Source organism: Calcarisporiella thermophila (genome assembly GCF_041956535.1).
Source record: "Calcarisporiella thermophila strain CBS 279.70 unplaced genomic scaffold VTP21scaffold_5, whole genome shotgun sequence".
Classification (NCBI taxonomy): Eukaryota; Fungi; Calcarisporiellomycota; class Calcarisporiellomycetes; order Calcarisporiellales; family Calcarisporiellaceae; genus Calcarisporiella; species Calcarisporiella thermophila.
Window position 1 is genome coordinate 997,739 of NW_027192195.1, and position 24,589 is coordinate 1,022,327.

At 45.2% G+C, this 24,589-nt stretch overlaps 14 protein-coding genes across 14 annotated transcripts; 3 read left to right on the forward strand and 11 right to left on the reverse strand.

The window, feature by feature from the left end:
• Positions 1 to 567: 567 nt before the first annotated feature.
• Positions 568 to 2,961, reverse strand: VTP21DRAFT_9501 (uncharacterized protein; the record flags this gene model as incomplete). Its single annotated transcript, XM_069400465.1, has 8 exons — positions 568 to 582; positions 642 to 1,132; positions 1,224 to 1,690; positions 1,759 to 1,935; positions 2,015 to 2,265; positions 2,338 to 2,410; positions 2,473 to 2,642; positions 2,728 to 2,961. The coding sequence occupies 8 exons, from the start codon at positions 2,959 to 2,961 to the stop codon at positions 568 to 570; spliced, it is 1,878 nt and encodes a 625-aa protein (XP_069254388.1).
• A 445-nt stretch (positions 2,962 to 3,406) lies between these two features.
• Positions 3,407 to 5,024, reverse strand: VTP21DRAFT_9502 (uncharacterized protein; the record flags this gene model as incomplete). Its single annotated transcript, XM_069400466.1, has 4 exons — positions 3,407 to 4,422; positions 4,484 to 4,538; positions 4,606 to 4,821; positions 4,881 to 5,024. The coding sequence occupies 4 exons, from the start codon at positions 5,022 to 5,024 to the stop codon at positions 3,407 to 3,409; spliced, it is 1,431 nt and encodes a 476-aa protein (XP_069254389.1).
• Positions 5,025 to 5,335: 311 nt separating this feature from the next.
• Positions 5,336 to 6,178, reverse strand: VTP21DRAFT_9503 (40S ribosomal protein uS5; the record flags this gene model as incomplete). Its single annotated transcript, XM_069400467.1, has 2 exons — positions 5,336 to 5,993; positions 6,060 to 6,178. The coding sequence occupies 2 exons, from the start codon at positions 6,176 to 6,178 to the stop codon at positions 5,336 to 5,338; spliced, it is 777 nt and encodes a 258-aa protein (XP_069254390.1).
• A 359-nt stretch (positions 6,179 to 6,537) lies between these two features.
• Positions 6,538 to 6,897, forward strand: VTP21DRAFT_9504 (uncharacterized protein; the record flags this gene model as incomplete). Its single annotated transcript, XM_069400468.1, has 2 exons — positions 6,538 to 6,650; positions 6,726 to 6,897. 2 exons carry the CDS (start codon positions 6,538 to 6,540, stop codon positions 6,895 to 6,897), a joined length of 285 nt encoding a protein of 94 aa, XP_069254391.1.
• Positions 6,898 to 7,277: 380 nt separating this feature from the next.
• VTP21DRAFT_9505 (uncharacterized protein) lies at positions 7,278 to 8,852 on the reverse strand (the record flags this gene model as incomplete). The annotated part of the gene is made up of 5 exons (XM_069400469.1): positions 7,278 to 7,484; positions 7,546 to 8,000; positions 8,062 to 8,374; positions 8,446 to 8,571; positions 8,649 to 8,852. The coding sequence occupies 5 exons, from the start codon at positions 8,850 to 8,852 to the stop codon at positions 7,278 to 7,280; spliced, it is 1,305 nt and encodes a 434-aa protein (XP_069254392.1).
• A 543-nt stretch (positions 8,853 to 9,395) lies between these two features.
• VTP21DRAFT_9506 (uncharacterized protein) lies at positions 9,396 to 10,638 on the reverse strand (the record flags this gene model as incomplete). Its single annotated transcript, XM_069400470.1, has 3 exons — positions 9,396 to 9,971; positions 10,046 to 10,313; positions 10,379 to 10,638. The coding sequence occupies 3 exons, from the start codon at positions 10,636 to 10,638 to the stop codon at positions 9,396 to 9,398; spliced, it is 1,104 nt and encodes a 367-aa protein (XP_069254393.1).
• A 1,050-nt stretch (positions 10,639 to 11,688) lies between these two features.
• On the reverse strand, positions 11,689 to 12,931 carry VTP21DRAFT_9507 (uncharacterized protein; the record flags this gene model as incomplete). The annotated part of the gene is made up of 5 exons (XM_069400471.1): positions 11,689 to 11,977; positions 12,040 to 12,137; positions 12,219 to 12,573; positions 12,654 to 12,826; positions 12,881 to 12,931. The coding sequence occupies 5 exons, from the start codon at positions 12,929 to 12,931 to the stop codon at positions 11,689 to 11,691; spliced, it is 966 nt and encodes a 321-aa protein (XP_069254394.1).
• Positions 12,932 to 13,210: 279 nt separating this feature from the next.
• On the reverse strand, positions 13,211 to 13,780 carry VTP21DRAFT_9508 (uncharacterized protein; the record flags this gene model as incomplete). Its single annotated transcript, XM_069400472.1, has 3 exons — positions 13,211 to 13,264; positions 13,346 to 13,453; positions 13,580 to 13,780. The coding sequence occupies 3 exons, from the start codon at positions 13,778 to 13,780 to the stop codon at positions 13,211 to 13,213; spliced, it is 363 nt and encodes a 120-aa protein (XP_069254395.1).
• A 179-nt stretch (positions 13,781 to 13,959) lies between these two features.
• On the reverse strand, positions 13,960 to 14,710 carry VTP21DRAFT_9509 (uncharacterized protein; the record flags this gene model as incomplete). Its single annotated transcript, XM_069400473.1, has 3 exons — positions 13,960 to 14,134; positions 14,201 to 14,328; positions 14,477 to 14,710. The coding sequence occupies 3 exons, from the start codon at positions 14,708 to 14,710 to the stop codon at positions 13,960 to 13,962; spliced, it is 537 nt and encodes a 178-aa protein (XP_069254396.1).
• Positions 14,711 to 14,903: 193 nt separating this feature from the next.
• VTP21DRAFT_9510 (uncharacterized protein) lies at positions 14,904 to 15,225 on the forward strand (the record flags this gene model as incomplete). Its single annotated transcript, XM_069400475.1, has 2 exons — positions 14,904 to 15,041; positions 15,109 to 15,225. The coding sequence occupies 2 exons, from the start codon at positions 14,904 to 14,906 to the stop codon at positions 15,223 to 15,225; spliced, it is 255 nt and encodes an 84-aa protein (XP_069254397.1).
• A 1,732-nt stretch (positions 15,226 to 16,957) lies between these two features.
• Positions 16,958 to 17,847, forward strand: VTP21DRAFT_9511 (uncharacterized protein; the record flags this gene model as incomplete). The annotated part of the gene is made up of 3 exons (XM_069400476.1): positions 16,958 to 17,105; positions 17,170 to 17,647; positions 17,721 to 17,847. The coding sequence occupies 3 exons, from the start codon at positions 16,958 to 16,960 to the stop codon at positions 17,845 to 17,847; spliced, it is 753 nt and encodes a 250-aa protein (XP_069254398.1).
• A 696-nt stretch (positions 17,848 to 18,543) lies between these two features.
• On the reverse strand, positions 18,544 to 19,305 carry VTP21DRAFT_9512 (uncharacterized protein; the record flags this gene model as incomplete). The annotated part of the gene is made up of 1 exon (XM_069400477.1): positions 18,544 to 19,305. One exon carries the CDS (start codon positions 19,303 to 19,305, stop codon positions 18,544 to 18,546), a length of 762 nt encoding a protein of 253 aa, XP_069254399.1.
• Positions 19,306 to 20,295: 990 nt separating this feature from the next.
• VTP21DRAFT_9513 (uncharacterized protein) lies at positions 20,296 to 21,922 on the reverse strand (the record flags this gene model as incomplete). Its single annotated transcript, XM_069400478.1, has 9 exons — positions 20,296 to 20,528; positions 20,609 to 20,738; positions 20,825 to 20,906; positions 20,971 to 21,130; positions 21,192 to 21,265; positions 21,330 to 21,409; positions 21,469 to 21,602; positions 21,685 to 21,749; positions 21,819 to 21,922. 9 exons carry the CDS (start codon positions 21,920 to 21,922, stop codon positions 20,296 to 20,298), a joined length of 1,062 nt encoding a protein of 353 aa, XP_069254400.1.
• A 563-nt stretch (positions 21,923 to 22,485) lies between these two features.
• Positions 22,486 to 24,391, reverse strand: VTP21DRAFT_9514 (uncharacterized protein; the record flags this gene model as incomplete). Its single annotated transcript, XM_069400479.1, has 6 exons — positions 22,486 to 22,763; positions 22,839 to 22,905; positions 22,970 to 23,199; positions 23,272 to 23,484; positions 23,559 to 23,791; positions 23,877 to 24,391. The coding sequence occupies 6 exons, from the start codon at positions 24,389 to 24,391 to the stop codon at positions 22,486 to 22,488; spliced, it is 1,536 nt and encodes a 511-aa protein (XP_069254401.1).
• Between the last annotated feature and the right edge of the window lie 198 nt (positions 24,392 to 24,589).

A 24,589-nucleotide genomic window follows, 5' to 3' on the forward strand; every position in this document is an offset into this window, starting at 1 on the left:
TATGCGATGTTTTCAACTGCTTTCTAGCAAATGATAAAATAATGGTGGGCCAAAGAGAACAAGGAAAAGAAAAGAACAAGCGGAAGAACCTATTAATTCAAACTGTTTTGATGACGCCAGCAAATATTTAAGGTTTAAGAGATATTTCCGATAGTTTTAGTCAAATTAGAAACTCAGTGTCGTTTGGCTCCATTTGTCTCATAGGATCTTTGGAAAATTCATTAAAGCCGTCTTGAGAATTGCCGGCATCGTAGTTGATTTTTCTTTTTACCAAAGGACTTTCAATACTAAGCATAACCACATATAATTAAAAATCTGGTTGAGCTTTTGAACCTTCTGAGTAAAGCCTAGACTTCCAGTAAAGTTTTTCTGCAAGGGATCCCAGGATGAATCTTATGAGGAGAAAAGTAGCAAGAGAATGATAAAGCCCTGCTTCAGTTACATTATCATATTGGAATATGATTGGGATTGGGTCTATTTTACTACCGATGCTTTTTCCGAATAGAAAATGCATAATAAAGAAAAAACATTTTATTATATAAATACTCATAAGTAAAAGGGCATCTCCTATTTTCCGGTTTTCTAGAGAATAACGAAACATATGAATGAGTTGCCACCAAGAAGATTGGGAAATTCCTTACCTGTTTTTTGGACCTATTCCCGCTAAAAGATGCGCTGAAGGTTTTCAGAGGGTCATTTTTTCTTGCCCCTTTATTCTTCTTTTGTTGTTGCACCCGTCGCTTGCGATACCGGTTCTCCGTGGCTTTGTTAAATGGCACATTCCCGCTGCTTGCCTGCTCCACCGGGCCACCGCTTTCCCCGACTTCACCACCACTTGCCGACGCAGCCGGAACAACTCTTGGCATTAAATAAGACGGCACATTCTTCATATGAGGTTGGACACGCGCAGGATGGAGAGCACGATCGTGGCGCAGGAATTCAAAGTCCCGCGGCTTGTCCTCGAAATGAGCCTTAAGCTTCTCGGAATTGAGGATTTCGCTCTTCAGCTCCTTGACTCGAGCTTCTTTGATGGACATGCGGGTCACTGCGCGCAAGGCATCCTCTACACGATATCGAAAGCCCTCGATTTGCTGCATATCGAATAGATATGGTTTTATGGTCGCACCTCGTTCTAGTGATTCGCCCCAAGAGTTGCGAACGCAAAGGATTAGTGGTTAGTTTATGGCGTGAGGGAACTCAAACAAAATTCACCATCCACTCACCATTCTGCTGTTTTTCGACCCTCTTAAATACCACCTCGTCTCTGTTCTCCGCCCGCCTCACACTCTTATTGCGATCCTTTTCGGATAGATCCTTCGTTACCACAAAGCTAAGACTCATTCCACGCTGCCCAGCGCGAGCTGTGCGCCCCACGCGATGTGTATAGCTTTTTGCAGACAGTGGAAAGTCAAAGTTAATGACTGCAGCGGCACCCTGGAAGTCGACTCCGCGAGAGACGCCGTACTCTCGATCCTGGCGTGTGCGAGCCCGTTTCTTCCGCTTGAGGGATTTAGTTTTCTCACTCTTAGTCTCCTTCACCGCCTCATCATCTCCAGCCTCTTCTTCTTCCGACCCGCTCTCGTTCGAAGACTCTTCATCCGAGGTATCCTGCTCTCCCGACAAATTGCTCTCATCCGTCGCAATGATATAGTCGTAGATGCCTTTATTGAATTCTTGGACGATATGATATCTAGGTTGAAGAGAAGTCGAGGACTTCAATCACTTGTTAATGCTTGGTAGGATATCGATTGATCTTACCTGGAGTTAAGGGGTAACTCTGAGTTCAATACGCAGCTTTTGATAGAAAATTGCTCGAGGAAAAGCTTCAGTTTGTAGCATCGATCAATGTCGTTGACGAAGATGATGGATTTGCCCTTGATGAGCTTGAGCTTCAGAATCACATAGAGTAAAAGGAACTTGTCGGACTCGGAGCATCTACAGTGAATTGAAAGCAAACAGAAGGATGGTGAGTCGATGCGTGACTTCTCCTGTTGGAGGTTCTTTTTCAGCTCACTTGATGGTATATTGAGATAAGAGGTCGATCTCATCCTTCTCCTCTTCTAGTTTAAGGATGGCTGGCTTTTTCAAAATGAGTTGTTTCAAATTTTCCACGTCCTTGGTGAGGGTGGCAGACATCAAAAAACTCTGGAATATCTTGGGAAGATGGGTCAGCATCTTGCGGACATCTTCGTCATATCCATATGAAAGCACGAGGTCAGCCTCGTCGATGACTAAGGTATCTAGAGAGTCTTTGAGGGAGATGTTCTAACCAAGAGGAACCGCCAGTCAGCACAAAATCCCAAAGGCAAGTATAAGTGATTAGGGATAAGAGCAAACCTTGGCTTCGAGATGCTGAAGAACCCTGCTTGGAGTCGATACAATAATATCTGGGAGCTCTGACAACAATTGTCTAAGGTGGATTTCAAAAAGTGAACAATGGTATTAGCGCCGTCTCTATAGGGCTGGACTTACTTTTGAATAACTAACGACACATTGCCAGCCAAATTTGCTACGGTCACAAATTTCTCGCAGTATGCAATCAGATCCTTTATTTGATGTGTTACTTGCTCGGCCAATTCTCTGGTGGGCACGAGAATCACCGATCTTATCCGTGCGCGCTTTGGATCCGATACATCCAATGCCTGTCCCACGAGCGGAACAAAAGAATTGCAGCGAAGCGAATCGTTAATAATGGACATCGGAGTGAGTAAAAAGGAGAATACCTACCTCTTTACTATGGAGAACTTTTTGAATAATAGGCAGGCAATATGCTGCTGTTTTACCGGAGCCAGTTCTTGCCCGTGCAAGGATGTCTTTACCACTAAGCGCTAGAGGGATGGCCTTCGCCTGCACAAGGGTTGGATGCGTGAAGTTGAGCTTCGCGAGTGCCCGAACTAGCCGAGAATCTAGATCTAGTGATGAAAAGGTTGCTGAAGAATCGAGCAGCTTCTGCTCTGCCATTATGTTATGGATATAGGCTGTTTGCGTTACTTCGCTTCACAAGGATGAATTATTACTTTTGGTTATTTATGTGACTATTTTCGTGACTGGTTGTTTACATTGAAAATGGATGGCTTTGTGGAGCCGAGGGCTCCCCAGCAACTAATCGAATCGAAGTCGGCTCTCGTTTAAAACATATACATAGCTTATATTACAAATAAACAGAAGGCGTAGAGATGAATAGAGATAAATGGCGAAAAAGCTTTACAGAAGACCAGGACATAAAAAAAATAATAATTCACGAGGGGTATAGCAACAAGAAAAACAAAAATAAGAACTGAGAACAAGTAAAACGAAGAGTGGCCAATAAAATATAGTAAGCTAATATAGATGAAATACAAAGAAAGTTAACGTGTGAATAGGAACAATAAATATAAATTCAAAAAAGGTAGAAAATAGTAGAATTTCACAAACGCGTATTTTTTGAAGAGGAATAGCCTGCCAAAGACTCGAACTTCTTGGAGGCTATTGGGGTCCCCCCGGTACTCATTGAGATCCCTGAATATCGTCGCGGAGTGGTCAGCGTTGTAGTGGTCGGCTTGATAAGCTGTGGTTCGAGACTCGTGGGCGTCGAAAGCCGTTTATTCCAAGGCGTGGGTGGTTTAAGGGTGCTAGTTGAGATAGCTGGAGTACTCAGACGGTTAAGACTGGAACGTTGACTAGGTGTTAGATTGGTTGGAGATCGGAGAGCTGGAGCAGCGGGGGCAGCGGGAGAACTCATATTTGAGGCAGGAGGCCCAGTGGGCGTCGGCGACATGGGGTTTTTACTGGTACTAGCAAGTGGCCTGGGTGTAACCATCCCGTATCGTTTAGAAGTATCCGCGGGACGTCCTATATGGGTTGCAGCTGAGTGGGATGACGATGAATAGGAAAATGGGGAAAGGGGGGTGGGAGGGGCCAGTTGAGAAATCGTAGCTGATCTGTGTAGAACAGAGGACCTTCGATTAATTGGAGTGGACGGCTGATCATGCTGCTTAAGTGGAGCTGGCGGGTTCGCACGAGCCATTGAACGAGGGGCCTGTTCAGCTTGAGATGGCTGGCGAAGAGGCAATGAGGAACTTCGCAGATTGGGCATTGAAGATCGAGGGAAAGGTGCGGGTCGAGGGGAATGGTTATTATCGAAAGTGGAATTTTTCTTAGCTGGCGTGGAGGCTGATTCCATGATGCCTTTTCCAGAAATATTAGAGCTATGCGTTGAATGGTCACCTTGGGACCCGTTGAATCGAGCTCGTAAAGAATCAGGCAGAGCACTAGGTAACCTTTTCGTAAACTTCAACTCCTTTCGAACGGTCAATGGTTGCTTTTCCGCCGCAGATGGTTTTGCGGTCGGATATACATCCTGAGCGTTCGACTTTGGGTTAGTTTCCAAACCATCCAAAATAGGCTGTTCTTTATCGAATCTCACTTCCTTCCTAGCATTGTCTGCGAAGTGGGAGAACAATTATTATGGAATTTCGAAATAGAGACATACAATAGAAAATACCTCTTATAGGAATAAATGGCAGAAAAGTATCAGAATCGTCCCTCATTTTAATCATCTAAATTGAATGAATTCAGCGGATTAATTTCACCCCTTCCAAACAATAAAAACGGATGTTCCATTACCCTCTCAAAACTGGTCGTTGCGCTATTCCAAAACGCATCCACATCCTCTTCGGCATCCTCCAGTATTGGAGAATCACTGTCACTTGAGCCACAATCCCACTCATCTGTGTCACTTGTTAGGAGATTCGAAAGACGGCGTGTGCGCGGCGAGTATACAACCTGGGACTTGGGGGGGTTGTTTGGCGAGTGCATGTGAAGAGCTTTGAGACGATCCATCTAGTAAGCATCTTTAATCAGAAGCCATAAAGTGAAGCCATCATGAGAATAACACTAACCTTTCTTGAGAAAAACTCCTCTCCTTTATCTTCCGGCACAAGATCGGGCAGTTCCAGTGGGATCTCAAAATCGAACATGGGACCCTGATCAATAACATCTCGCAATTCGATTTCCTCATCCTCTTCCCCATGTTGGACGAACATCTTATGACAATCTGACTGGCAATATATAACAGCTGGACACAATATGAAATTTACAATTATATGGATGAATATATTATTGATGTATTTTGGGCTTTCCCCTTGTTTTCAATTCTTCGTTGAGATTCAAAAACGGTCGAGGGGATAAATTCACGCGTTGAACAGACTGCATGAAATCAAGCTCAGCCACAGGAGCACGGCTCCAGTTTACATGGAAATCATTTAGTAGTCTTTTCGGCTTAGATTGGAAACGTTTATTTTAAAGAAATAGTGCGCATGGAGTGAAAACATGAAGACACAACCACTCTTTGCCCTTATTTGCGGTGCTTCGACGCCAGGAAGTCCGAGAACTCCTGGAAGGGAGCATTGGAAAACGCGGTTTCCTTCCAGAGGTCGGGGGTGAGGAACCCATAGGTGTTTCCAATGGCGGCAAAGGTAGCCTTGACGAAATTGCCCATGGTGCGAGTGGAGCCACGAGAAGTGGTGTAGCAGTCGGAGATACCAGCAAGCTGAAGCAACTTCTTGGGGGTTGGAGCAGCAACGATGCCCGTGCCGCGGGGAGCAGGCACCAGTCGGCAGATGACCGACCCGCACTTACCGGTGACCTTGGCGGGCACGGTATGCGGCTCACCGAGCTTCGAGCCCCAGTAGCCACGGCGCACGGGAATGACGCTCAGCTTGGCAAGGATGATGGCACCACGAATAGCGGTGGCCACTTCTTTAGAGCACTTGACTCCAAGGCCGACATGTCCGTCAAAGTCGCCAATCACAACGAAAGCCTTGAAGCGCGTACGCTGACCTGCACGAGTCTGCTTCTGGACAGGCATAATCTTCATAACCTCATCCTTGAGTTTAGGAAGGAAGTAATCGACGATTTGGTATTCCTTGATGGGGAGAGAGAAGAGATAGATTTGTTCCATCGATTTGATCTTGCCATCTTTGACGAGGCGACCGAGCTTGGTAACGGGAACCCTACAGAAAGATCAAGCGGTTCAGATCGCAATCCTTTGTTAGATCCGGCTCGCTTTCGAATATTACCATTCACCCTTGTCGTCATCTCGACGTCCACGGCCCCGCCCACCACGGCCACGACCGCGACCACGTCCACGTCCAAAGCCACCACGTCCACGACTATCGGCCGGTGCAGTATCAGCCATTTGCTATGGATTATAAGACAATGGAGATTAGCCTTGATTGTTCTGGTTTTCATCCGATTTCATTCCATTTCCCCAAGGTCGTCCACTCATCCATTCATCCATCCATCCTCTAAAGCATGCATAGCCTACTCACATAATCCTAAATCCTTCTTCTTGAGAAAGAGTACGATGTGGAGAAGAAAAAACAGGAGGAACCGCTACTGTCGCACCAGGACCTGCTATTTTCTCCCTCCCCAGTGAGCCGCGCCCTCTGATTGGGTTAGGTTTAGATTAGGTTTCTCGCGTTTCAACTAAGTAAACAGATAGAAATTCCCTTGATCTCCCTCGATCTCATTTTCTTCGTGTAGGAATAATTTACCATGTCTTTGTTCGGAAATCCATTCGGCGGTGCAAACCAGCAGCAACAAGTTAACCAGGCCAATCTTATGGCTGCTGAGCAGGAGCTCGAAATGATCACGGATCTGTTCAATCGGTAAGTTGGCTTCCCCCCTCGCCGTATCTATTTCTCGCTGTGCCCCGTGGCTCATTGTCTCACTTCTTCCCTCAGTATCGTCGACTCGTGCTTCAAGAAATGCATTCCGCCCAAGTACCACGAGGCCGAACTAAACAAAGGCGAGTCGGTGTGTGTAGACCGATGTGTTGCCAAATTCTTTGCTGCCAACATCAAAGTCGGCGAGAAAATGCAGCAAATGAGCCAGACCAACGCAGGAGGGCGCTGATTTAATCGCCCCTGTTTAAAGAAAAGAGTAGAGTGACATTATTGCCCTTGAATCTTTTGCGTTGTTTTGTGTCGTGTAAGTTTTTTTATGGAGTGTCGCGGTCGTTTATTCTTTTCGGCCTTGTACATATACCTTCCTCCCGCTTTAATGAAGAACATGTGTCCTTTTCTACTCAAAGTGAAAAACAAAAAATAGAATGATTTAGAATGCCATTTTCTAAACAATCACTGTTATTTTAAAAATCAATATATTAAAACAAAGAAGAAAAATGAACCAAGAAAAAAAAAACTATCAACATCATGGCAACAGAAAATCCCAAAAATAAAAATGCCGCAAAATAAAAAGAAATTGAATACAAGTTAACATGATGATTCTCAGCTTCAATCCCGACGAGGCATCTTGGATGCAGCCTCTTCTAGATCTCCTTCGCTGATACCAGCCCTTTTTCGCTTGGATGCGGGAGAGTCAAAGGAATGCATTCGATCTTGCTCATCGGCCTCCTCGTCAAGATCCTCTCTGTCCTCCTCCTCGTAGTCATCTGCATTCAGATAGGGCTCGTATTCGTCGTCATTGTCATCGAACATTTCCTAGAAGAATTCATTAATAAGCTGGAGAGGACGAAGATGATAAAGGCAGGCGTATATTTACATTGGGTTGTTTTAATAGATATTCGAGGCCAACATCCTCCCCCGCATCTTCACCTTCCTCCTCCTCCTCCTCCGCCTCCTCTTCCTCCTCACCACCTCCATATGCTAAATGCTCTCCCACCACATTTTGTACGGAGAGTACTGTACGTGGTAATCCTTTTGTGCCATGTTGAGGATGGAGATCCTCTTCGTTATACTCTTCGTTCTCTTCATTCTCCTCATCCTCATCCTCCTCTGTTACACGGTCATCTTCATCGCCTTCTTCCTCTTCCTCCTCATCCTCCTCCTCTCCTTCCATAGTCATTCCTTCCTCACCCTCTTCTTCCTCTTCCTCCTCCTCCTCTTCTTCCTCTACTTCACTTTCTCCCGCTTGTATAGATACCTCCTCTTCTTCTCCCTCCTCTTCTTCCTCTCCATCCTCATCCTCCCCGTTGTAGCTTACCTGACCTTGGTATCCTAGATACAGTATAAAAATGTGATTCGTGTTCAATATCAAATTAGCCTGATATCTATTTACCAATATGACCATTTAATCTCCCCTCATCTTCTTCTACCTCTGCTTCCTCTTCCTCATCCTCCTCATCTTCTTCCGCCTCCTCTTCTTCATCCTCCTCCTCTTCTTCCTCTACCTCCTCCTCCTCCTCCTCCTCCTCTTCTTCTTCTTCTTCTTCATCACTCTCATCCTCAGAGTTAACTTCATTTCCGTTTCGATCCTGTTCGTCCAGGGTTGATAATTGAGGGAGCATTGCGAAAACTGCATCTCGATAAGAGGGAGTTCTTGTAACATCGCACTCTATGAGGCTAAGATGCCGTAAATTAGGAAGCCGTTTCTATCCATTGAAATGTAATAGATTAGTAAATGGAAAGGCCATCAAAAATAAGATAATAAGGTGGATGTTACCAGAGGAGCGAGAACTGCCACATCGCTTATTCTATTATTACTCAGATCCAGATGTTTTAGGCTGAAGAGGTTAGCGTTAGCAAGCGCCTCTAATCCAGCCGCTATTTTATTATCTGCAAGGGATAACTATCAGGATCGTGGTCATGTTCAAAAAGTTAGCATTGTGAAAAAGAAATGGGATGGTTTTAGACGTGGAAACTCACCCGCCTTAGTCGAGGAAGGTGTGGAAATCCTTCCAAGGAATGGCAATTGACGGAATTCAAGGAGAGCTGCGCGAGATTAATGAAGGAATCGAGGGATGCATCCTTGAGAATACTTATTTGAGGAACTTTTAGATTATCGAGGAGAAGTTCACGGACGGACGCAGGGTCCTCGTATGAAAGTTCTTCGCGTATGTCGGGATCCATTGCTTGTAATGAAGAGCGGATTATCGAAAAAATAAAATCGATTCAACAAGAAAAAGAAAATAAAAAAAGCTTAAACTAATGGTAGTTCTAAATAGGTTAGTAAAACTAAGGATATAAGGCGGCTGTTCTGATCCAATATATAAGCAATGATGTATAGAATTAAAATAATAATCTCCCCTCTTTTATCTTTTTTTTTTCCTCCCTCTCTTCCTTTGAAAATGGAGTCCTAAGCCACCTGAAATTTATCCCTCACCCGTATTCAAATATCCGAAATGAAAATGAAGAATGATAATTAGGAGGTTCTCTATTGATGAAGTGGGGGGGAGGGGGAAATAGCAAGTCGTGGAGAATGTAAGTGTCCCATGAAGATTAATGCAATAAGAAAACTACTAAAACGAAAAGTAAAGAAAAGAATAATTATAAGAATAGAATAAAAAAATGTTCCATTAAATTCCTCTAACATAACCGAAAGAAATAAGGTAATCGATGCTAGGATGAATGAGTCCAATAGGCCCCGGCCGAGGAATAGATGCAATACGTGTATCATGCTTTTTCGCGCGGTCCTGCCGCCTCGACGTCCACCGAATAACGCTGAAGCATCTCTAACGAACTAGGACTCTCGCTTTTCTCAAAGTGTTTTTCCTTTCTACTCCTGCTTCTTGCAATATGCCTCACGCCCTCAGTAAAGGACCGCGACCGAGTCAGGAACTCTCGCGAAAATTGCCGCATTCGATGGGTGCACTCTTCGCCAAACCCCATCTCGACGTATCCGCCGCTGCACAGCTCAGGGAATCTCGCGTAAAACTCGGAATATCCCCCCGCGAGGATGTACACCTCAGGGCAGTTCAGCAATGGGTATCGGGTGGAATTGAGCTTCCTATCCAAATTGCGCAAATAAAGGGCCATCCTTGGGGCTCGGTGCACGGAGAACTCGCAGTGAAATACGAGCAGGGTGCGATTCGAGGACGAGGTTCGAAGCAATTCCTCCAGCTCGTCGCGGGTGTTGAAGTTGACGGCGCCTTGAATGTGGCCGCCCATGTATTCGTACGGGAAACGGCAGTCCACGACGAGATGGGTATCGTATTTCGATGCATACTCGCCTTTCAGCAACTTGACCAACTACCCACCCCCCCAATAAGAGCCGTTAGCAATCCTCGGGTTCAGCCTAAACACTAGACCAAAAAAATACGTACTGTTTCGGGAGCTATCCGCTTAATGGCATCGTGCTTGACACTGCTACAAGGCAGCACTTGGCATTCCATCAATTCGTCAGAGTCTACAAGGCTTTGTGTTCGGCGGCAAACCAGTTTCTCCACTGGATCAATGTCAGGCCCCGCATACGAATGCGCTCTCGTTAACTTAAGGTCGTCGGTCTCCGCTTCTCCGGGCGCCTGGAGCTCTTGGCAGTTGTCTATTTCGTTTTCAAGCCAAGACCAGGTTTTCCACTGTGCATTCAAATCCCTAAGCCCATCCAGCTCCTTCAGGAATACATTCAAGACAGTTGAAAATGAGTGATTCACACAAACCTGGTAAAGAATCTGTGTCTCGGAGCAAAGATATCATCCTCGCTACACCTCTTTTTTCCGCGCAGCGCAAGAGGATATGAGAGCGGAGAGGAGGGGGGGTCTTCGGCGGCGGTGGACGATGCTAGAGGGGGCGGAGGAAACGAGAAATAATCCTCCGGCTCCTCGTCGACGGTGGGGAGAAATTGAGAGGCAGTGGACAGGAAGTAGTCGGCGTTGAATGGAGTGCGCAGTGAGCATGGCGACGACACAACGGCCTCCATTAGGGGTTGATTGATTGGTATGGATAAGAAAGTGGCGATTGGGAGGGGGAAGCGGCGGGAGAGCTGCAGAAGAGAAGAGAGGCCAAGAGACTAAGAAAGCAGGAGAGCCAGGCTAAGCAAAAGAGGATCCATATAACGGGGGGAGAAGGCGGGCTGGAGGAGACGGGAGACAAGGGAGAGCAGCTGAACAACGGGCGCTGAAATAAAGGGAAATAAGGATAAAGAGCTCAGTAGCCTAAAATATTTCTGCTGGAATTAGCAGAGAGATCGCCCAATCCGGATGCATCATTGGCCACTCATTATTGCTCCAACCTTCTTTAGCCTTCTCAGACAGAGACGGCACAAGAACACAAGAAGAAAACAAACCCTCGAGCCCCCATTCACCGCCCCACGGCCGTCTCCCAGCCCTCTGCAGGCGTCGCCATCGCCCTCGGCCCCCTCTTGGCCGCCGGCGGTCGGCGGCGGCTTGACGCTCATGCAGTGTTTGACACGCGGGAAATAAAAAAAGGGCTCATGCTTGACGCAGTCATGGAAGGGAAATCAATTTAGAATCTCACCGGCATTTTGGCGGGCGGCACGTTAGCATTTATTTATTAGCAGCATGAACAATTTCATCCTCCCTAGCCACCGCGAAGGAATACGAGGCAAACAAAAGGGAAAAGCCCACGATGAGGTGCGTAACGTACAAGCATTGTGCCGATTGCTCGAATCAAATAAATTGCGCACAGCGGGCCGCGGGGAAATGGCGATACACCAGATGTGCTGGAAAACGACTTGCCCGCGCACAGCTATGTTTGGCCGGCCACAAGAGCAACCCAGACACCTGCACAAGGGGCTCCGGTGCCCCCCTTGCAATCCCACCCTCAGGTCCGGCCGGAATGCTTCCTCGCAGCCTGCCTTCAGCAGGTTGTCTGCGAAGACCCATTGCTGCTCTCTTCAATCTGCTTTTTTGTTGTAGGAAAGATTGCGCATTGCCTCTGCGGGCTTCGTTTGCCTTTGTTTATTATTTAAGATATAAAGAATACATACAGTGGAGTGCATTGCGGATAGCTAGTCTATAGGCGGCCGACTCAGCAGCGAGAGCAGCTGGCCATCCCCCTCAAGCAACCCCTCGAACCCGCGCTGAGCCACCTTCTTTCCCGCCAGCGCGCAGGCAAACTCCAGCGACTTTAGCACCCCCAAACCCTGTGTCATGCCCAGGATGATGCCCGCAGTAAAGGTATCGCCTGCCCCGATCGAATCCACCGCCTGCGGCACCTTTTGGGCTGGGACGTGCGTGATTTGGGCGTGGTGAATGGCGGTGGCGCCGTCTGCGCCCCAAGTGCAGAAGGCGATACAGCTAGAAGTTGAACACAACCGCACGTGAAGTAGCAAGTCAACACGATGAATCGCACAACCTACCCTGGCTTTAGCCTGGATGCCGCCGATCTGAGAAAGTCTGCTGCGTTGGAAAAACCGAGCGACTGCGCGTATATCTTCGAGAAAAACACCACGTCTGCCTATTTGGCGGAGGGTGCAAGGGGGAATAGGAGTGAGCCAGAACAGCGGTGAGGTACGGGATACAAGGGTCATTCGGTTACCAGCTCGAGCATTCCGTGGATTCCCTCGCGGCCCGGTTTCTCGCATTCCACGCTGATGACGGCAGGCATCTCTCCCCCCTCTCTTCTCCGATCATCTACCCACCGTAAGAACTTTGCAGTCTCCTCACAGTTCCGCCCCTCACAGTGAATCCATTGGAAAGGTGTCCCAGTATCTAGATATTGTGATCTCATTTCCTCAAACGTCAGGTTTGGCACGTCATTATAGTTGACGATGGTCCGCGAGCCGGTTGCGCCGCTGTGAATGATGTACGAGGAGGGGATCGAGGGATGCTCCTCGTGAAACAGGATGGCTGAGGTGTTGATCCCATGCTGCGAGAAAGTATCTAGCACGCGTCTTCATATGGATGCCAGCAATAGAACCAGAATTACGAACTGCATTGGTCCGTATTGAGAGGCATAAGAAAATAAGTTTACCTGCAAACATCCTTACGTCCCAGCGCCACCATTAACCAGCCCGAAATATTCTTGAATTGCGAAAGCACGAACAGTGTATTAACGACATTGCCACCTATTCGTTCTTCACGATGGGTGGCTGCCAATTTGGTATCTTCTGCCGGGAAAAAGGGTGTATGAAGAATCACGTCCATCTAATGGAAAAGCGTGAGTCGCAGCGAGATGTCAGGCCATAATTCCACTTTTACATAGAGGGCGCCTACGAAGAGTATGTTAGGTGTGTCTACCATGGGAGTCATCAGCTTTTACTGTTCCAAATGCAACGCTGCGTCTAATCAAAAAAAACATGAAGTGCTCAATAAAACAGAGATGCACTATGGATCGATATGAGAGATTTCAGAAATATATCAGATTAATCCGGGGCTCTTCCCTGTTGGGTAGTTCAACTAGATCATGAATAGGATCAACATCCATTTTCATATATAAATCATCAAGAGAATGCTAAAATATTGTATTTCTAATCAATAAGCAACACAGCGCGGAAGTATTAAACATGACAATTTTTTTTTTCGGGTGGTTTAATTGACGCTCACTCCGTGGACGCGTAGATCATCTTTCGCGGCACGAATTTCCTGTGGATTCATTAATAGGGTTCATGTTCAGTTTTAAAAATAGCCCGAGGCGAGTATTTGAATAAACGCATTTCTATTCACCTCCATAAGCTCTTGGTAAGCCTCGGGACAGTCGCTAAATGTCATAACATGAAGACCGAGCGTTCCAAGGGAGTACGCGCCAAATGTCACTAGGGACCACCAAGGGAGCTATTGTAATTAAATTAGAACACACGATCAGAAAAGAGAGCGGAGGGCCAAATAACCGGATTCACGGAAACTGGAAGCCTTCACTTGGAATAGTTCAGTGAGGAATTCTAGTTTAGTTCTACTTACATATGGTAAAATTTCATCATGAATTAGTTTTGGGTGTGGGATGATATTGAAGACAAGTGCAAAATAAACAACAAAAACAGTGCCAAAAAACGTGAGCGCTTCTGTTGCTCTTGTCATCTTGGGCTTTAATCTAGATGTGAAGGAGATCGACAGGTAAAGCTCGCGAATTTTCAAAGTTATTCCCCGTATTGCTGACGTCATTATTAACCGACAAGGTCTTCAAGATGACCATGGGGATCACATTCGAGACAAACAAAGATAGGGGGACGATCGAGTAAAAGAAGATGGCGTGTTTATTCCAGTTTATACAGTGTATCCATTGAACGGGTCGAAATAGAAAAGAGCACAATAAATAGGTTGGTAAAATAGAATCTCAGTTACTATATTTTTATATCAAAACTGACGCCACAGCCGCATCCTTGAGTTGCATTTGGGTTTTCAACGAGTTGGAACTGTGACCCGATCAGCTCTTGCGTGAAATCTATTTTAGAACCATTAATGAGAGAGAGAGACATTTCATCCACTATGACGCGTGCACCATTATTCTCAAAGACCCTAGAGCGGAAGAGCGGAGTTAGTACATCTCCTCTACAAGACCTCATCCTTCACTAAGATATTTACGCATCCTGGTCTTCCACCTGATCCGAGAGCTCGAACCGCACTTGAAATCCATGACATCCTCCCGATTCGACAAGGACCCGTAGCATTTGATTGGTTGTATTTTCTTTTTTGTTGATATCCAAAAGCCGCTAGAGTCGAGCAATGACAGAGTTAGCAAGAGAAGCATCAGGTGAAAATGATTATAAAAAATGGAAGATCAACAATGTCAAGTTAACACGGAAAATCGGGAAAGAAATCGATTGCTCGAAATCTCGAATCAAAGAATAGAAAATGTACCTGAGCAGCCCGATCGGTGATGTCGAGTGTCATTACTTTTCCACTCTCATCGATCTGAGGTCTCTTGATCGATGTTGCATATAATCGAGAGGTAAAGGTAGATGGTAATCGGAGGGGTGAATAAAAGTTGGATGAAGAGGAGGTAGAAGGAGGAGCGGCTATACGTTGTGGCATTCTAACAAAAGTGCGGCCACATGCGTGGCATCCCGAACGGTATAACAGAGATCGGAGCATGAGTAACGAAAGCGATCAGGAATAGGGAGAGTCTGGAAAGTGGAGTCAGGTCATTCAAAGGTGGTTCCGAAAATGACTTGCGGTCAAAATCGGAGTGACTTTCATTCGATACGTCATCACCTCTTCTCGCTACCATCAACAAGGTGCCCTCGAATTTTGTTTTCCCTTTGTTTTTCAAGAAAATTAAAATACAATGTCGGCAGGCAGTGAGCTCGACGAGCAATCTCAGCGTGAACTCGCCAAATTCCTCGAGAACGAAAATGCAAAACTTCGTCTCCAAAACTCGATTCACACTTTTACCGACATGTGCTGGGACAAGTGCATCACTAAAGTAAATTTCAGAATGGAATCATTTTCGCTCTCTCTTGCTTGGCTAATTTAACTTGGGGATATCGTAGGTTGGAAATCGCCTAGAAAGGAATGACGAGACTTGCCTGACCAACTGCGTTGAGCGCTTCCTCGACACAAGCCTGTTCATCGTGCGCCGGCTGGAGGAGATGCGAAACCAGATCTAAGCTGCCCATCGATTCAGCAAGTCAAAATGGTTTTCATTTTATAAATGAGGGCATGGGAGAGATGCTATCGTTCCTCCTTTCTCGTTTTATTTTATGATCCACCCTCCCACTCGGACTTTTCTTTCGCTTTATGCTATCAAATCTTTTTTTTTCTATTTTCACACTTTTTATTATTATCCTTTGTGCTAAAACATAAATTCCTGTTTAGACTGGGCAAACTTTTCCTCTGTGAAGTATTTCTACTTGCATGGGGATTTGTTCAAATGACATTAGTCAGAGTATCCTCATATAATGTACCTAAACATCTTTAGGTTTGTCTGAAGAACCTTAGTTTCTCTGCCAATCCTACCATCTCTAGAAAGATTCATTTACGCGTCTGGGTGTTTACTTTCGTTTTTCTAACCAGCATTCTACAGGATAAAGGAGGGTAGATGGCTGTGAGGGGGCTCGCGATCTCGATACTCATGTTATCTCGTTGGAAACCGAGAAATGAGAATATGGAAAGTGTTATCCTACGGTACCGATAATTTGGATATCCTCAGATAGCCATTAATAGTTACGACTGCTTTTTTTTTTCAGGTGGGCCTTGATGCCGCTGGCAAGACTACCATTCTTTACAAACTTAATCATGGAGAGATTGTGTCTATTATCCCTCGACAAGTTAACCAGCCTCTTATTTTAAAGGCCAGACGTTGAATTGAATATTACCTCTTGGTGTTCTGATTATCAGGCTTCAATTTCGAAGCTGTTGAATATCTTTCCTTTATAATCTGAGATGTAGGGGGCCAGGAAAAAATTCGCCCACTCTGGACCCATTATTTCCAAAATATCTAAAGCATTATCATGGTGTTGGATTCAAATGATCGGTAACGTATTGGCGAGGCGCGTGAAGAGCTATTGCGTATTCTGAATCAGAGTGAATGGCGAGATGCTCTCCTTCCCGTATTTGCAAATAAACAGGTAGTACCGAATGCAATGAATTCCACGGAAATCACCGACAAATTAGACCATCATTCATTCATAGTGCTGGCGGCATGAGTATATTCAAGCCACCCGTGCGACTAGTGGTGAGGGGCTCTACGTGGGTTAGCGGACATGAGCCGAGGTATTGAAGCAAAGCAGGCGCGCAATCTGTTTATTTTTTGCATATACATCTTGAGTGGCTCCCGTCGAATCGAGGACGTTAAGCCATAACGCTATGCACCATTAATATTTTATTCGTCAAAGGCAAAAACAATCTGATACCACTTCGATAAGATAGATCAAAAATGGTCTATAGAATTGCCAATCTATGGAAATCATAATTTCCAAATTTCGACTCGTTCCAATACCATTTAAAAGGATGCTGTCCTTGGACACAGATGAAGTATATCAGGGCCCTCCAACCTATCATTTCCTGGTTTCTTTCCCTTCGGAGCTAGGCCAGCGACTCCTCATGCCATCTCTTTCCCTTAGTTTTTCCGGCTCACCCCAACCTTCTTTTCTTATCAATTTACCTCTTGGTGAAACATATACATGGCAACATTAATAATATTAAAATTAACACGTCATATTTGAACGTGAGAAATTACAGGAGGGCGGTCCAATTGCATGTTTACCTTGGAAAATTTTTCAACATAGAATCATAATATCTCTTATACTTTTTTTTCCCTCTTATTTGCCTCAACCCTTCGACATATTGCTATTTTTCTCACACTAATTTATTCCTCCAACATAAATCTTATCCTCGGCAATGACTATGGAACCTATTAACAAGGAAAGCGTCAAAGAAACAGACCATGGCCATCAAATGTTGGTCAAACGACAATTAGACTCAAGATGCTCCTCTCCCTTCTCCCGCGTGGATTCTCCCATTGACCTGGACGGCCTTAGTTGGCCAAGTAAGCCTCTAGCCCCCACCTATTAATAAGCATGAGTATGACGTTAACCTTCTTTATTGATAAGGCGTCGGAACGAGAGAGCGCTTGGAGGAATCCCCGGAACAGCGTGCTGAACGCACCCGCAAAATTGCAGACGCTGTGCGCACCATTCTCACTTGCCTTGGTGAAGATCCAGAGCGGGAGGGTCTCCTCAAGACCCCTGAACGATATGCCGAGGCCCTTTTGTTTTTCTCTCGGGGCTACGAGCAGAACCTCACCCAGGTCCTGAATAGTGCGGTATTTGACGAAGACCACGATGAGATGGTCATTGTGCGCAATGTAGAGGTGTTTTCCCTCTGTGAGCATCATATGGTTCCATTCACTGGGCGTGTGCATATTGGATACATTCCAAATAGAAAAGTGGTTGGACTAAGTAAGCTTGCCCGAATTGCGGAAATGTTCAGTAGGAGATTGCAAGTGCAAGAGCGCATGACAAAACAAATTGCAACCTCGTTGATGGAAGTACTAAAACCTCAAGGTGTTGCCGTTGTGATGGAGGCCTCGTAAGTATTTCGTTTCATCCCACCTATCCTTTCTCTCCTTCGAGCCATAGTCTTATTTGGTATATTTACGCAGGCACTTGTGCATGGTCATGCGCGGCGTTCAGAAACCGGGCAGCACCACCATCACCAGCTGCATGATGGGCGTGTTTAGGACAGATCCTCGAACTCGCGAAGAATTCATGACTCATATTCGCGGTTAAAATGAATATTATATCAGCAAAATGATCAAAAAAAAATCATCGAGAGATCATTTTATAGATGTGTTGCACCATGTATCATATATACTCTTTGTCCTTTTTCTTCCGTTGAAGAGCGATTCATGTATTTTATCTTTATCTATTCTCAATTTGTTCAACAAGACTCTATCTGGTCAGCATCCCCCCATTTTTGACAGGAAACGCCCTAGAAATGGGCTGTTTAGGTTACAAAAAATTTTACACAAGGTTTTCAGTGCTGAGTGAGATTCCAGGTTAAGTCTTAAGTGTGTTAAGAAATAACATGGGCTAAGACTTTATCGGACACGGCGGAAACTTTTCACCTTGGTTACAAATAGTGCATCCTTACTCTTGCAAAACCTCACGAACTGGGGGGGGGGTTCCAATTCCGTTTCATATAATCAGATTTCACCCCCGGCTTAAAGTCTGACTCAAAGTGAACAGTACTGAGGATCGCGATTTTTTTTTGCCTAGAGATACCCTTCTATGAATTCAGGCACTCTATGGAGTCTGTATTATGGCTCTGCGTTGATTAAATTAAAATACAAATTCGAACTCAGGGGATAATCTAAACTCTCGTGATCAATATTATAGAATTGAGAAGCAAGTTATATTCAACCTATATGGCGTCAGATTGGTAAGAGCAATTGGCGTCCTAGGACGATATGTACAATAGCAGCATTAGACGATGACCATCAACAACGATAAAATGAACATAAAGTAAGTGATAAAGCTCAGTTGCCATCGCTCTGCAGTCCCACTCCATGATGCCATCGTTTTAGCTAACTCATCTGTCGTTGGCGCCACCGTCCGCAGGCTAAATATGCACCGTTCTTCCGCGGAGCTGTCGAACCCACTCTCTAGCATCAAGCCAAAAGTTTCCTTGCCCTCGTGGATCAATTTGGTTGCATCTACCCCATTTGTGCACGACGACCGGAGCTTCAGAGTCACGTTGCAGGGCGCGTTGAATTGAGGATCTGAGCTGAAAAGTACCGCATTTGTCGTGGAGAGGGGGCATGGAAGCACAATGGTGACATTGTAAGCTTGTGTACTCTCAGGTAGGGTCGGGTAAGTCCAGACTTCAGTTAAGATACGATTCGTGGAATTGAAGCCCGTGGGTGAAGGATAACCCGAGCTAGAGGAGGCGGTGGTTATTAGAAGGGTGGTTGGAAAAGGCAGTGAAGGGGTGATGGTATTAGCCGTTGCCGCCTGGGATGAGGTTGGGGTGACCAAGGATGGCGATGTTGTTTGTGCGATGACATTATTATTGTTAGAAATCGATGTAGGAGCTGCGGTGGGTGTGGCCGTCACAACCTCCCTCAATATTTCTTGAGCTTCCCCCTGCTGGCGTCGGTATTCGATTACATTGGCATGAGCTTCAAAAAAAGCTATGGAAAAGAAAAGAAGAATAAGAGTAGCTCGAGAGAGTGACCTTCGACTCATTATCCAGATAGGGGTATTGCGACCTGAACTATTAGTGCGGCCGAGTGTATCTGTAAAGGAGTTCGAAATGCTAGATAAAAAAATGAAAGAATGGTATCGGCGCGGTCCCCAATATATACATCTCGTAAAAGATTCCGAACTATTTATTGTTCGATCGGAACTCTCGGGGGAGTCTCGTAGAATTAGAAATTTTCATAGGCCATGAATTTCCCCGCGATTTTGAACGGTTTTTAAATTCAATCAACCAGTTCACTTAAAAATCAATCAGAAATACACTGCTCTAAATAGATAGAAATTTTGGATGATTAGCTTCCGAAAAATATAAAATCAAGCAACCTCAATATACTTAATATGCTCATAACAATCTACTCTATTTTTGGTAAATTGGGCATGCCATTGCTCCAGAGCCATTGGTTTATCTTAGGGCATGTAATGGAGAATCGCGACTTTGGTCAACCTGGGTGATATTGTTGGTTAGGTCTAGGGGTAGGGTCTAACATAATACATATAGTTGACTTTTAATTGAAATAACCCATCTGTCAAATCTGGCTTTCTGTCACGTCCATGCAAGGTAAATAAATTAATTCTTGACCTCATCACCCTGGATACTATTCATGAGAGGAACCGAAACTCACAGCATCAGATATTAAAAAATCTATAAGCCTTTCACGCTTTCAATGCTAAAACCATGTTATTAGCATGCCGCTTTAAGCTAGAGAATATCTCTTCCCCCCCTTTTTTAACATGATTACCATTTAACTAACAATTTGACGCAAACGAAGGAGATATCCAAATGATGGACATCGAGTAATGTCACTGTGATGGAATAAATTTGGCTGTAAAAAAATAGATTGATTATAGCTGAACGGGAGAAGAGTGTTTTGGAAGAAAGAGGGGAAGTACAAAAGCAAAGAGTATGTTTCCTCACTTTACTGAGGGAATAAAAATGGGAGCATAAGAAAAAAACAAAGAGACGCTGGCCATGGGATGCTATTTTGTCTCCTTCTCGGCCAGATCAACCGCTATTTTGAAAGCCCCAATCAGTGCCGTGGTTTGTATCTTCTCTGTGCCACCCTGTGCCAACCGATATTCTAGTTCTGCGAGTTTTTCGAAGAGATAGATCCTCGCTGGGCCGGGGAATCCGATTTGTTCAACAAACTCGTGCACCTCTGTGATGATATCCTGCAGTGCCATGCCCTTCTCAGTTTTCATCTTCGAAATATCTATTCAAAACGAAATGAGTCAAAGGAAATAGAGTAAGCCGCGCCTCCCTCGGGTCCCGGGAATCAAGAATACTACTCACTGGAGTATGCAGTTGTGAATTCGTTCTGGAGCATCCAGTCGACAATTTGCTGAATATCACGCGGGTGAGGATTTCCTGTACAGCTATAGATTTCAGATTCGTCGATGCGGTCGTAGGCAGCGTGCGCAGACTACCGGTTTATACCCGATCCAAATAAATACAAAGATTAGAGATGGATGACATCCGAGGAATTCAGAGTTGTTAGAAGCTCTCTACCTGTAGTACATTGAGAGCTCGTCGCATGTCACCATTCGTCAGTTTAAGCAGTGCTCTCTTCCCATCCTCTGTTATGTTAACCCTAACCATATAGGAAATAAATTGTCAAGTGGCATGCCAAGGTATCGCTTGGGATATTTCAATACCCTTCTTGCTGAACTATATAATTTAAGCGTGATTCGATCTGGTTAATCTCGAGAGGAGCAAAGCGAAATCGTGTGCATCGAGACTGGATGGCAGGGATTATTTTTGAAACATAGTTGCAAATGATGCAGAATCGAACGTTTCTGGTATATTTCTCGATAACTACCACAAGAAATGTGGGTTAAGAGGCAACCTCACCGTCCCTATCAACACAAATATTCACCTCTCCTCAGAGCAGCCTGTGCAGCCTGTGTCATAGAATCGGCCTCATCGAGGATGATAAGTTTGAAACCCGAACTAATATCCATGGAGACTGGTCAATACTACGGAGCTACTCTCCAGAAACCTTATTTATGTTCACCTGAAGATCGTGCGAGTGCTTGCAAATCCTTTGATCTGTTCTCTTACAACATCAATTCCACGCTCATCGGAAGCATTCAACTAGAGTAGCAGAATATTAAAAGTAGGAAAATGAGGTTGGGAACATGGCTCTATTTTACCTCCAAAACCATGGATCTCCATTGAGCCCCGTATAACTTGCGTGCACATGCGAGAATAGTAGAGGTTTTACCCGTACCAGGGGGACCATAAAAAAGAAGATGTGGTAACCGATTCTCATCAATAAATCGCTCGACTACAATAAATAAAAGAGACAAATAATGTGAGCACTGGATTAACGAGCGTGCCATCACGACGATAGTAGAGAAAAGAATTACTTGTAGAGGTGATATCCCTTTGCGAGACCAGATCTTCGAGTTTCTGAGGGCGATATTTCTCGACCCTAACGTTGATTGGATATATTATTCATTTATTCTATCTAATGGAATGTAGAAATAAATTGGTGAATTACCAAGGTAAATGCCCATTTAACATTGGCTCTGTCATTTTTCCTTTTCCTTTATTCACGCTGGAAATGGAGTTTGCGTTCGTATCGATATCCATTGAATCTGCCATTGTGAATTTATTTTCTGGATCTACCCCTATTTTTTTTAGAGTAATAATGGTGTGACGCGCTCGAAAAATTAAACGCGTTAACTTTGGCCGCAGCATTTTGACCGAAGGATACCCTTATTGCCCCTCTTGACCTTTCAACTCATGCTACATTTTGCTTCTCATCCTCTCCATGATTACAAACTCTCCAATCTAGAGAGCTCACAGGAGCAATCATGCCAGCCAAGTTTTTTTTCTTGAACACTAATTGCCTCTCTAAGATCTAGTCGTTGTATGAATTTGGTCGTCACATCATTCCAAACTGACTTTGGTCAAGGAATTAATGCATAATCTAGGCACTCCTTACCCAACATCACCGAAAACCTCTGCTGAAATAGCGCGGTTCTCTACTTTTCAAATCCCTCACAGTAGTGAACAATGTCACTGAACATTGGTTGTCCTTAGGAAGGATGTCATTCTAGGTGCAATTCTTGTTTGCACGCATACAATTTCATCAGATGGACTTTATTTCAAAATTTTCTATGACATACAATCTATATTTAGTTCAAATAAATATACAGGGTCTATTAAGGAAGCGGTTTGGAATCCGGCTCAACCGCTGAGGTCTCCGCTGCTTCTCCCATGAAAAGAGCGGTGTTGAACCCGTTCTTCTCGAGGTAGAGTCTAAAGTCTTCGTCTTCTCTTTCCAAAGATTCGGGCTGGATGTTTGGAACACAGAAATACGCAACAATACCTGCAAGAATAGCCAGGCTGCTCGAGAAGAGGAACGAGCCGCGCTCGCCAACCGCGCTCACCATAGGTGAGAAGGCAGCTGTGCCAACCGTAGCACCGATTTTGCCAATAGCTTTGCAAAATGCACATAGTGAGTTTGCGAACCAAGATGTTACCCCACCACACCACATTCCCAAGCCACACTTACCTGCAGATATGCCATACGCTGTCCCACGTACCGCAGTTGGGTAAACTTCGGTAGACACCAGCCCAATCTAAGAAAAGGTTAAAACATGGAGTCAGGTCAGATTTTTAGGTTTGCCTTATATCCAATCATACCATATCTCCCGGGCCGAGCTCGCCAAGCATTAGGAAGATGCCATACATGACAACAAACATTGGGAAACAGTTAATTACAAGAAGATTCAAGCATCCACCCAATATCAGACCAACACACCCTTGACTTATAAAACCAAGGGCCATGGTGTTCTTACGCCCTAGTCTATCAGAGAGCAGAGCGCCTGCAATGGCACCCGGCAAATACATTGCATAGAGCAACGTATTCCAACCTTTGAGAAAGAGAGTATTAAGTTAGAGAGGGGTGGATGGCGGGGGGGCAAATGGGGATTAGAATCGCATACCAGCCGTCTGTTTTAAAGAGTTATCCGGCACTACAACCGAGAGAATAGTGGATGAGAATACACCACTTGGATATGAGATGAAATCGTAAAAAAACCATAACCCCCCCGTGATCAATAGTCGGGGCCAGTACCGCTTGATGATAAGCCAATAGGGTACCTTGCGCTTGAGCGACGACTTCCGGAATCGGGTAGTGTCGGACATCTTCAACCGGACTAAAGAGGGAAGAGAGAAGCATGAGATCCAAACTCGGTTGAGGGTCTAAGCAAACACAGAGATGAAATCTTACACCAAAGAACGCTAAGCGGGGGCACCACCCCAAGGCCCAGACACAGGCGCCAGTTTGGTTCAAGCTGCTGCTCACCAAAGATTGCCAGAAGAATCAAAGGCACGAAGGCCGACACAACGTAGCCAAGGTCAATCACGAAGTTAGTCACCATAATGAATAGTAACCCACGTCTTCCGGGCACCACTTCATCCGCCGACTCTGCGGCACTGGTACTAGAGCATGGATATTCACCACTAAAATGGATAAAATGTATCGGTCAGCAACTCTTCTCACTCATCTTTTAACAGAGGGCCAAAGGGCCAAATAGCTCCAACTTACCCTACTCCTACGCCAAGGATACCACGAGAGATGACGAGCATCCAGAATAGACCCTCGGGTGTGGAGCCACTACTGGCTGCACTCAAGGCGGCCCCGACGATAACGAGGATTGTGGTAGAAATAAGTCCAACTTTGCGGCCAATTCGGTCACAGATAAGACCAAATCCGACTTGTCCTATTAGCGCCCCCACGAACAATGCGTAGGAAATCCGAGATGCAACCTCTGGAGTGAAGACATCAGTTCCATATATCAATTTCAAGAGAACTTGTGCAAAAGAGATAATGCCCGATTGATATCCGTCTGAAAACAATGCGAAAGCAGAGAAGATAGTTACAAATATGGCATTAGAGCGCGAGCGGGATCGAAGAGCTTGGTTTGCATCCCCTTTCAATTTAGAATCCTCATTTTGCGGGGCAACCGCATCAGCCTTCTTGGGCAGCTCATCGGGAAGGGATGGGATGTTGGGTGACTGTGTGAAGTCTTTAAGGAGACCACTCTGGCTGGAACTTGTCATGAGACCTGCAATATAACCCTTTGAAGTAATGCCAATATGGAGAACTGCTGCCCGGGGGTGGATAAAAGTAAGGGGAAAGCGCTTTTGTATTCTGCAACCTCAGACAAGACTTTTTATATTGTCCCTGATCGGGGACAAATCAATGGGTACAGCATCCACTCCAACCAATAAAAACGTGTTGGTTTTCTCCGCGACTGC